This window comes from Solanum lycopersicum, chromosome 6 (genome assembly GCF_036512215.1).
Source record: "Solanum lycopersicum chromosome 6, SLM_r2.1".
In the NCBI taxonomy this organism is placed as follows: domain Eukaryota; kingdom Viridiplantae; phylum Streptophyta; class Magnoliopsida; order Solanales; family Solanaceae; genus Solanum; species Solanum lycopersicum.
The window spans coordinates 20,316,487-20,327,338 of record NC_090805.1 but is presented as its reverse complement, the minus strand read 5'-3'; the positions used below and the strand labels follow the sequence as shown (position 1 = coordinate 20,327,338).

Genomic DNA, 10,852 nt, shown 5'->3' with positions numbered 1-10,852 from the left:
AAATTCTGAGCAAATTTCACTTTCAAATTTCTTTTGAAGATTAGCAATTTTAGCAACAATTCTTGGGGTTTTTAAAATGTGCTCAAAATTTCTTGATTTTAATATATTCTTTAAGAACACAAATTTGATTGATTTTAAATGCAGTTTGCTTATGCAAAAATTTACTTTCTTCAAGAGAAAGTGTCTTGATAAAAGGAAATGAAATTTCTTTACCTAAAATTTTTGTTTTGATGAATCAAAATCATAAATATAAGGTTTTATATAAGTGATGAAAGGTATACCCAAAATGATTTCTCCATTAATGTTTTTTTATGACAAAATCATTAGTAAGGCAAATACCATCATTGCAGATATGAGCATTAGATAGTTTATAACTTATACAGATACGCTCACCAATCGCGCTGTATAGCTTAGTAGTTCCCTTCTGGAGGTACTTAGTTGGAATCAGTCCTTCAACAATGCAATTTCTATATGCACCATTGTGTAACAGAGCAATTTGGTTGATTACAAAATTATAATTAACAACTAGTTTAATCATAATGTGAGAACTTTGAGTCCTCGCTTTTGTAATAATTCTAATACCTACATCAGTATTACCTGTATCAGTTTCATCTCTAGGTGATGAAGAAGTAAACTGAGGGTCTTCAGAATTTCTCTCTTCATTATCTGAAGGAATTGATTCTTTTCCATTAAGTGATACTTTAGCATCCTTTAAGAATTATTGTGCTAAAGCATCAATTAAAATCTTGATAAGTCATGACTAAACTTCTTTAACTTCTTCCTTGAGAATGTTAACTTCTGCTCGAAGTTCATTGATAGAAGGTTCCTCCTTCTTATCTGTATATCTTTGCATGATTTGCTTCATGCTGAAAGAAGGTATATTCCTTGTAACTTCTTTTGTCCTTTTGTTTAGTGAAAATTTTTTGAAGCTTCAAAAGATAGCTTGTTCTAGCATTATCATCTTTGATATGCTCAATAGTTGCAAATAAGATTTATGCGGAATCTTCAGAGTACTCTAATAAATTTGCTATAACAATGACAAAATGCTCCTTGGCAATCGCATTCTTGTCAACTATCTTCTGAAACATGAGCAACATTGAGTAATTCTTCATCCTCAGTTTCTCCATTGAAGATGAATCTGATTCTTCTTCGTTAAATATTGACACAAACTTTTCCTTTGTTTCTTCATCAACTTCAAAAAGATTTATCTTCTTCTTTTTTCTTTTGTTTCTTTGACAATCAGGTGATTTATGTCCTTACATTGCACATGTCCAACAATTGTCTCCGTTAGATGTATTGTGAGAAGTTTTCTTTCCTTTAGAATATCCTTTCATTTTTAAGGATATTCTTTTAGGTGATGATTTTCTCGATTGTTCTTTCTTCAAAACCTTTCTTGTTGAAGGGGGCTTTAGACATGCGAATCCAAAGTCTTGATAAATGCTTCCAAGTTCATTAGTTGAGAATTTCTCATCTTTCTAAAGATATACATAGTTCCATTGCAACAAATCTAATTAAGATGGTAAGATCTGCATAGGTCATTTCTGAATAAGGAATTTTACCTTCACATCGATCTCTAAATTTGGATAGAAAATTTTCTGCAAAATGAGGAGGTAATCTACTAAAAGATTGCTCTTTCCAAAAATCATTATTGCACTCATCTGTTAGCATGACCTTTGTAATAAACATCGTTTTTCTTATGAGGAGATTCTTCTTTTGCACGAATTCCTATGCCAAGCAAAATTAAAAAATCTTCTCAAAAGAAAAATGATTCAATAGGAGTTACCAAATCAGTTGATAACTTTATTCCTGATATGCAGAAAATCAATAAGTAGGGGATGAGTTCCAAACATGCTTTAAAGAAAGCATGGTATATGGATACATACACAAGAGAACAAAGAGTCTTATTAAAAGAAAAATGGTTTAAGGATATGAAGATATTCAAAACCGAAATTGAATTCTTCAAATGGTTTTAATGTTCTGGCCAAATTGATGAAACCAACTCAACGCTTCAAATTTTTGAAAACAGGTGGCATAAGAAAGATAAGGTTGTCGAAAGTATTAGTCCTCCTATTGAAGGATTAAACATTCCTTACAAAGGATGTTTTAATGGCAGCTCCTTTCAAGAAGCATTCTAAAATTAAAAGAACAACCATTGTAATAGTTGAAGATATCAATAAGGTATTTGAAAAAAATAATTATACCAATCAAGTTCTTCATGTTGTTTCTAGATAGATTGAAGATTCCTAGTATAATTATAGTTGTACCAGTAACATTTGTAACAAACCCATTTCTTCAATATCTGGTTTCAATTTAGATACTAACCCCATTTTTAAAATCCATAAAATCTCTCCAAAAGATTTTCCCAAACCAGCTAGTGAATTCAACAACTCTCCAGAAATCCTAGAAACGATTAATGATCCGCTTAAAATGATTAAGATCACTCAAGGAGATAAGGTAGGTTCCTTAAAAGAAAGGCTTCCTCACTTCCAAAACTTTTATACTAGCCACTCTTTTCCTGACATCCAGTTTGAGGAAAACAATATGCACCCCTAGAGTGTTGCAGATGGCACACGTATAACAGAATGAATATTGATGGAATGGCTAATGGTAAAATCTACAATAAACTCCAAGAGATGGGCATGAACATCACAGCTTATAAATGGTAATGTGCTACCGATAATGAAGCAGCTAGGATAGTTGTAGGCTTACAGTTACTCTCAGAAATCGGTGGGACAATTATGTCACAGAACAAAATATAAATGATATTAGTAATGCTATGGCAAACAAGATTAATGTTAAGATTGAAGGTAGACAAACCACTACATTGGTAGAGGTAGTTGAGGACGCAACTGGGACTCAACTCTAAAGCATTGCTAAAAAATTTTTGGGAGAACCACGACTATTCCAAGATAAGAGTTTAGAAATTCTAAACAATCTTTAATGCAAGAAATTAACAGATTTCAGGTGATATAAAGATATGTTTATTACAAAGGACATGCTAAGAAATGACTGCAATAATGATTATTGGAAAGAGCGATTCCTTAGTGGATTACCTCCTCATTTTGCAAAAAGGTTCGATCCAAAATAAGAGATCCATGTGAAGGTAAAATTCCTTATTCAGAAATGACGTATGAACATCTTACAAGCTTAAGTCATCTTGTACCTATGGAACTATGTACTCATCTGAAGCTAAAGGAACAACTTAGAAAAGATAAAAAAATTCACAAGTAGTGAACTTGGAAGCTTTTGTCAAGACTTTGGATTCCCAAGTCTAAAGTCCCCTTAAGTAAGAAAGGATTCAAAGAAAGAACAATCGATAAAATCATCACCTAAAAGTAGATACCTAAAAAGGAAAGGATATTCTAAAGGAAAGAAAAATTCTCACAACACATCTAATGAAGACAAGTGTTGGACATGTGGAAAGTAAGGACACAAGTCTCCGGATTGTCCAAGAAACAAAAAGAAGAAGAAGATCAATTTTCTTGAAGTTAATGAAGAATCTAAGGAAATGTTTTTGTCTATATTCAACGAAGAAGAATCAGATTCAGATTCCTCCTCTTGAAAGGAAACTGAGGATGAAAATTTCCTCAATGTTTCTCAATATTAAGAAGATAGTGGCCAAGAATGCAATTTCCAAGGAGCATTTTTTCATTGTTATAGCAAATCTATCAAAGTACTCTTAGAAGATTCCACAAATATCTTATTTGCAACTACTGAGCATATCAAAGATGATGATGCTAGAAGAAGCTATCTCTTGGAGCTTCAAAAGCTTGCCACAAAACAAAAGGAAAAAGAACTTACAAGTAATGTAACTACTTTAAGCATGAAGCATATAATGCAAAGATATATAGATAAGAAGGAGGAACCTTCTATGAATGAACTTCGAGTAGAATTTAACTTTCTCATGTAAGAAGTTGAAGAAGTTAAGTCACAAGTTAACAATATTGAAATTGATGCTTCAACACAACAATTCTTAAAGAATGCTAAAGTTTAACTTTAAGTAAAAGAATTAGTTCATTCAGATAATGAAGGGAAAAATTCTGAAGACCCTCGATCTACTCTTTCATCACCTACAGATGATACTGATACAGGTAATACTGATGCAGGTATTAGTATGATTACAAAAGTGAGACCTCAAAGTTCTCACATTGTGATAAAAATAGTTGTTCATTCTAATTTTTACTTAACAAAATTGCCCTGTTAGACAGTGGTGCAGATAGAAATTGCATTGTTGAAGGACTAATTCCAACTAAGTACCTCTAGAAGGGAACTACTAGGCTATACAACGCGACTGGTGAGCGTATCTCTATAAATTATAAACTTTATACTGCTCATATCTGCAATGATGGTATTTTCTTTACAAATGATTTTTTCTTAACAAATAATATTAATTAGGAAATTATTTTTGGTATACTTTTCATCACTCAGATAATATCTTATATTTCTTATTTTGATTCAATCAAAACAAAATTTAAGGCAAACAAATTTCGTTTCCTTTTATCAAGACACTTTCACTTGAAAAGAGTAAATATTTGCATACATAAACAGCATTTAAAATCAATCAGATTTATTTACTCAAAGAAGATATTAAAATAAAAAAAATTGAGAAAATTTTAAAAACCCCAGGAATGTTTGGTAAAATTGCTAATTTTCAATTGAAATTTTAAAGTGAAATTTGCTCAGAATTTCCTAACACATTTTGGGATCAAAAGACATACATTATAGATTTACCATACATTAATGTATTTGCTTAATATTCTTAATTTTAATATACTTTTTGATAAAACAAATCTTATTTATTTTAAATGTAGTTTGTTTATGCAAAAATTTACTTTCTTCAAGAGAATGTGTCTTTATAAAAGGAAACAAAATTTCTTTGCCTAAAATTTTTGTTTTGATTGAATTTAAATAAGAAATATAAGGTTTTATCTGAGTGATGAAAGGTATACCTAAAATAATTTCTTCATTAATGTTTTTTGTTATGATAAAATCATTAGTAAGACAAATATTGTCATTGCAGATATGAGTATTAGAAAGTTTATAATTTATACAGATACGTTCACCAAACACGTTGTATTGCTTTGTAGTTCCCTTCTGGAGGTATTTAGTAGGAATTAATCCTTCAATAGTGCAAATTCTATCTGCATCACTTTCTAAAAGAGCAATTTTGTTAAGTACAAAATTAGAATTAACCCCTAGTTTAATCATAATGTGAGAACTTTGAGTCCTCACTTTTGTAATCATACTAATACCTGCATCATTATTACCTGTATCAGTTTCATCTCTAGGTGATGAAGGAGTAGACTGAGGGTCTTCTGAATTTCTCTCTTCATTATCTGAAGGAACTGGTTCTTTTCTTTTAACTGATACTTTAGCATCCTTTAAGAATTCTTATGCTAAAGCGTCAATTCAAATCTTGATAAGTCATGACTAAACTTCCTTAACTTCTTCCTTGACAAAGATAGCTTCTGCTCTAAGTTCATTGATAGAAGGTTCCTCCTTCTTATCTGTATATCTTTGATTGATTTGCTTCATGCTTAGAGGAGTTACATTCCTTGTAACTCCTTTTTCCTTTTGTTTAGTGTCAAGCTTTTGAAGCTCCAAAAGATAGCTTCTTCTAGCATCATCATCTTTGATATGCTCAATAGTTCCAAATATACTCATATATATTGTCTATCACAATGACAAAATGCTCCTTGAGAATTGCATTCTTGTCCACTATCTTTTGTATATTGAGCAACATTAAGGAATTCTTCATCCTCAGTTTTCTCTTCTGAAGAGGAATCTCAATCTAATTCATCTTTGTTCAATATAGACAGAAACTTTTCCTTAGTTTCTTCATCAACATGAAGAAGATTTATCTTCTTATTTTTTCTTTTGTTTCTTGGACAATTAGGAGACTTGTGTTCTGACTTTCCACATGTCCAACACTTTTCTTCATTAGATGTGTTGTGAGAAGTTTTCTTTCCTTAAGAATATCCTTTCCTTGTTGATGATCTTCTGTTAGGTGATGATTTTCTCAATAAAGAATTCTATCTTAGAGTAGATGTCAGTTTAAATTTCATTTTGAACATCAAAATGAATGTCAATGTCAACGTCAACATCATCATGAACGTGAATTTCAGTACAAACATCAATATCAACGTCAATGTCAACCTCAACGTAAAAATGAACGTAAATGTAAAAATCAATGTTGACGTGATCGTCAACATAAACAACACCCTCAACGATAAAGTGAACTTAAACATCACCGTGAACATCAATGTCAATGTGAACATCAACGTATCCATAAACGTCAACATCAACGTCCACATAAATGTCAAAATAAATATAAACATCAACATCAACGTAAACATTAAAATATGTGTCAACATGAACATCAACATTTACGTAAACGTGAATTCAAATTCAACATGAACATCGATGCCAGTGAAATTCAATGTAAACGTCAATGTGAACTTCAACGTAAATGTCAGTGTGAATGTCAACATGAATTTTAATCTCAACGTGAACATCAACGTCAATGTCAATGTGAATGTTAACATCAAATTGAATATCAACGTCAAGGTTAACGTACATGTTAGTATGAAGGTCAATGTAAACATCAGCATAAACGCCAAAGTCTATGTCAACATCAACTTGAATCTCAATATAAATATTAATATCAACGTGAATGTAAAAGGCAATGTCAACCTAAGAGTCATCTTGAACGTCAATGTAAAAATCAGCGTGAATGTCAAAAAAAATATCAACGTCAAAGTCAATATGAATGTCAACATGCACATCAACATCAACGTTAAAGTCAATGTAAACGTCAACGCAAACATCAATGTGAATGTGAATGTGAATGTTAATGTGCACATATATGTCATTGTTAATTTACATGTAAACATCAATGTCAACATTAACGTGATTGTTAACGAGAACATGAATGTGAATGTTAACCTAAACTTGAACATAAACATGAACATGAACATCAACGTGAATGTCGATTGGAACGTAAATGTTAATAATAATGTTAATGTTGATGTCAACGTTAACTTAAATGTCATATTTAATGTAAACATAAATATCAACGTGAGAGTCAATGTTAACACCAACATCATCCTCAACGTCAACGTCAACGTTTATAGAAAAATAAACGTAAACATAAAAATCATCATGATGATCAATGTCAATATGAACGTGAATGTCAACATAAAAGTGAACGTGACTATCAACGTCAATTTAAATGACATCTTGAAAATGAACATGAATATCAATGTCAACGTCAACATCATCGTGAACGTCAACATCAATCTAAACATCAATGTATACGTCAACGTCAACATAAACGTAAAAATGAACATAAACGTAAAAATCAATATTAACGTGATCATAAATATAAAAATTATCGTTAAAAATAAATTTAACGTCACCATAAATATGAACATCAACGTCAATGTGAACGTGAACTTATACATAAACGTCAACACCAACGTCTACATAAAGGTCAACATAAATAAAAAAATCAACATCAACATCAACGTCGACATTAACATATGTGTCAACATGAACATCAACGTCAACATCAACTTCAACGTAAAAGTGAAATCAACTTCAACATGAACATCAATGCCAATGTGAACTTCTATTTAAACGTCAATGAGAACGTCAACGTAAATGTCAGCGTCAATTTCAATGTGAATGTCAACATGAATATGAATGTCAACGTGAATGTCAATATAAAGGTGAACATCAAACTGGTTATCAATGCCAACATAAATGTAAATGTGAACATCAATGAAAACGTCAAAGTTTATGTCAACATCAATGTGAATCTCAATGTAAATATTAATATCAACGGGAATGTCAAAGTCAATGTCAACCTAAGAGTCAGCTTGAACATCACTGTAAAAATCAGCGTGAACGTCAACATTAATATCAACGTCAATGTCAATGTAAAAATCAACATGCACGTCAACATCAATGTCAAAGTGCACATCAACGTCAAAGTCAATGTAAGCATCAACGCAAACATCAACGTGAATGTGAATATGAACATTAATGTGAACGTCAATGTGCACGTAAATGTCAGTGTTAACGTAAATGTTAACATCAACGTCACCATTAAAGTGATCGTTAACGAGAACATGAACCTGAACATAAACGTAAACTTGAACATCAACATGAACATGAACACGAACATCAACATGAATGTCAACAAAAATGTGAACGTCAACTTGAATATTAATGTGAATGTCAATTGGAACGTCAATTTGAATGATAATGTCAATGTCGACGTCAATGTCAACTTAAATATCATCTTGAACGTAAACATAAACATCAACGTGAAAGTCAATGTTATCATCAACATCATCATGAACGTAAACATCAACATCAACATCAACATCTATAGAAAAATGAACATACACATAAAAAATCAACTTGATGATCAATGTAAATAAACGTGAACATCAACACAAAGCTGAACGTGAATGTCAAAGTCAATATTGCCGTCAACGTAAATTTAAATGTCAGCTTGAACATCAATGTGCACATCAATGTAAACTTCAACATCATCGTGAAGGTCAACATCAATGTAAATATCAATGTAAATGTCAACGTCAATGTCAATGTAAAAATAAACGTAAATATAAAAATCAATATAAATGTGATCGTCAACATAATTATGACCGTTAAAGATAAATTTAACATCAACATCAATGTATACATAAACATCAATATCAACGTCCACATTAAGGTCAACATAAATATAAACAACATCAACGTCAACATTAACATATGTGTCAACATGAACATCAACGTCAACATCAACTACAACGTAAAAGTGCATTCAACATAAACGTGAACGTCAACGCCAATGTGATCTTCTATTTAAACGTCAATGTGAAAATCAATGTAAATGTCAGCGTGAATTTCAATGTGAATGTCAACATGAACATGAATGTCAACGTGGACGTCAATGTGAATGTTAATGTGAAGGTGAATATCAATGTCAACGTAAATGTTAATGTCAGCATGAAGGTCAATGTAAACATTAGCGTAAACATCAATGTTTATGTCAACATCAACGTCAATCTCAATGTAAATATTAATATTAGCGTGAATGTCAAAGTAAATGTCAACCTAAGAGTCAGCTTGATCGTCAATGTAAAAATCAGCGTGAACGTCAACATAAATATCAACGTCAAATGCAATGTGAACGTGAACATGCACTTTAACATCAACATCAAAGTTCACATCAATGTCAAAGTAAATGTAAACGTCAATGCAATCATCAATGTGAATGTGAATGTCAACATAAATGTTAATGTCAATGTGCACGTAAATATAAATGTTAACATAAATGTAAACATCTACATCAATATTAACGTGATCATTAACGAGAATATGAACGTGAACATAAACATAACCTTGAACATCAACATTAACATGAACATGAACATCAACGTGAATGTCAACAACAATGTGCACTTCAACATGAATATTAACGTGAATGTCAATTGGAACGTCAATGTGAATGATAATATCAATGTCAACGTCAACGTTAACTTAAATGTTATTTTGAACGTAAGCATAAACATCAAAGTGAAAGTCAATGTCATCAGAATCATCATGAACATCAAAATCAATATAAACATCAACGTCAACGTCAACGTCTATATAAAATAAACGTAAACATAAAAATCAACATGATGATCAATATCAATAAATGTTAACGTCATCATAAAAGTGAACATGAATGTCAACGTCAATATTGAAGTCAACATCAATTTAAATGTCAGCTTGAACGTCAATGTGAATGTCAATGTAAATATCAACATCATCTTGAATGTGAACATCAATGTAAACATCAATGTAAACATCAATGTAAACGTCAACGTCAATATCTACGTAAAAATGAACGTAAATATAAAAATCAATATTAACGTGATCGTCAACATAAACATGACCGTCAAAGATAAATTTAGCGTCAACGTAAACGTGAACCACAATGTTAATATTAAAGTCAACGTATACATAAACGTCAACATCAATATCCACATAAAGTTTAACATAAATATAAACAACATCAACATCAACGTCAACGTTAGCATATGCGTCAACATGAACATCAACTTCAACGTAAAAGTGAATTCAACGTTAACGTGAATATCAATGCCAATGTGAACTTCCATTTAAACGTCAATGTGAACGTTAACGTAAATATCAACGTGAATTTCAATGTGAATGTAAACATGTAGGTGAATGACAACGTTAACATAAATGTGAATGTCAATGTGAAGGTGAACATCAAACTGAATTTTAATGTCAACTTAAACGTAAATATCAGCATGAAGGTCAATTTAAATATCAGCATAAACATCAAAGTTTATGTCTATAAAAACGTGAACCTCAATTTAAATATTATTATCAACGTGAATGTCAAAGTAAATATCAACCTAAGAGTCAGCTTGAACGTCAATGTAAAAATCAGCTTGAACGTCAACATAAATATCAACATCAAGTTCAATGTGAACCTCAACATGCACGTCAACATCAATGTCAAAGTGCATAGCAACGTCAAAGTCAATGTAAGCTTAATGCAAACATCAACGTGAATGTGAATGTCAACATTAATTTGAATGTTAATGTGCACATAAATGTCAATATTAACGTACATGTAAACATCAACGTCAACAATTACATAACTATTAACAAGAACCTAAACATGAACATAAACGTAAACTTGAATATGAATATGAACATCAACGTGAATGTCAATTTCAATGTGAACCTAAACTTTAATGTTGACGAGAATGTCAATTCGAACATTAATGTGAATGTTAAATATCAATGTCGACATCAA

At 31.1% G+C, this 10,852-nt stretch overlaps 3 protein-coding genes across 3 annotated transcripts; all 3 read right to left on the bottom strand.

The window, feature by feature from the left end:
* Window positions 1-992: 992 nt before the first annotated feature.
* On the bottom strand, window positions 993-5,664 carry LOC138349264 (uncharacterized). Its single transcript, XM_069299583.1, has 4 exons — window positions 5,437-5,664; window positions 5,253-5,379; window positions 5,058-5,153; window positions 993-1,255 (listed from the first exon to the last, which is right to left on the bottom strand). Exons 1-4 carry the CDS (start codon window positions 5,662-5,664, stop codon window positions 993-995), a joined length of 714 nt encoding a protein of 237 aa, XP_069155684.1.
* A 390-nt stretch (window positions 5,665-6,054) lies between these two features.
* LOC138349263 (uncharacterized) lies at window positions 6,055-8,836 on the bottom strand. Its single transcript, XM_069299582.1, has 6 exons — window positions 8,540-8,836; window positions 7,911-8,138; window positions 7,641-7,868; window positions 7,237-7,299; window positions 6,420-6,693; window positions 6,055-6,239 (listed from the first exon to the last, which is right to left on the bottom strand). Exons 1-6 carry the CDS (start codon window positions 8,834-8,836, stop codon window positions 6,055-6,057), a joined length of 1,275 nt encoding a protein of 424 aa, XP_069155683.1.
* Window positions 8,837-8,877: 41 nt separating this feature from the next.
* On the bottom strand, window positions 8,878-10,559 carry LOC138349262 (uncharacterized). The gene is made up of 2 exons (XM_069299581.1): window positions 10,464-10,559; window positions 8,878-9,129 (listed from the first exon to the last, which is right to left on the bottom strand). Exons 1-2 carry the CDS (start codon window positions 10,557-10,559, stop codon window positions 8,878-8,880), a joined length of 348 nt encoding a protein of 115 aa, XP_069155682.1.
* Window positions 10,560-10,852: the final 293 nt, after the last annotated feature.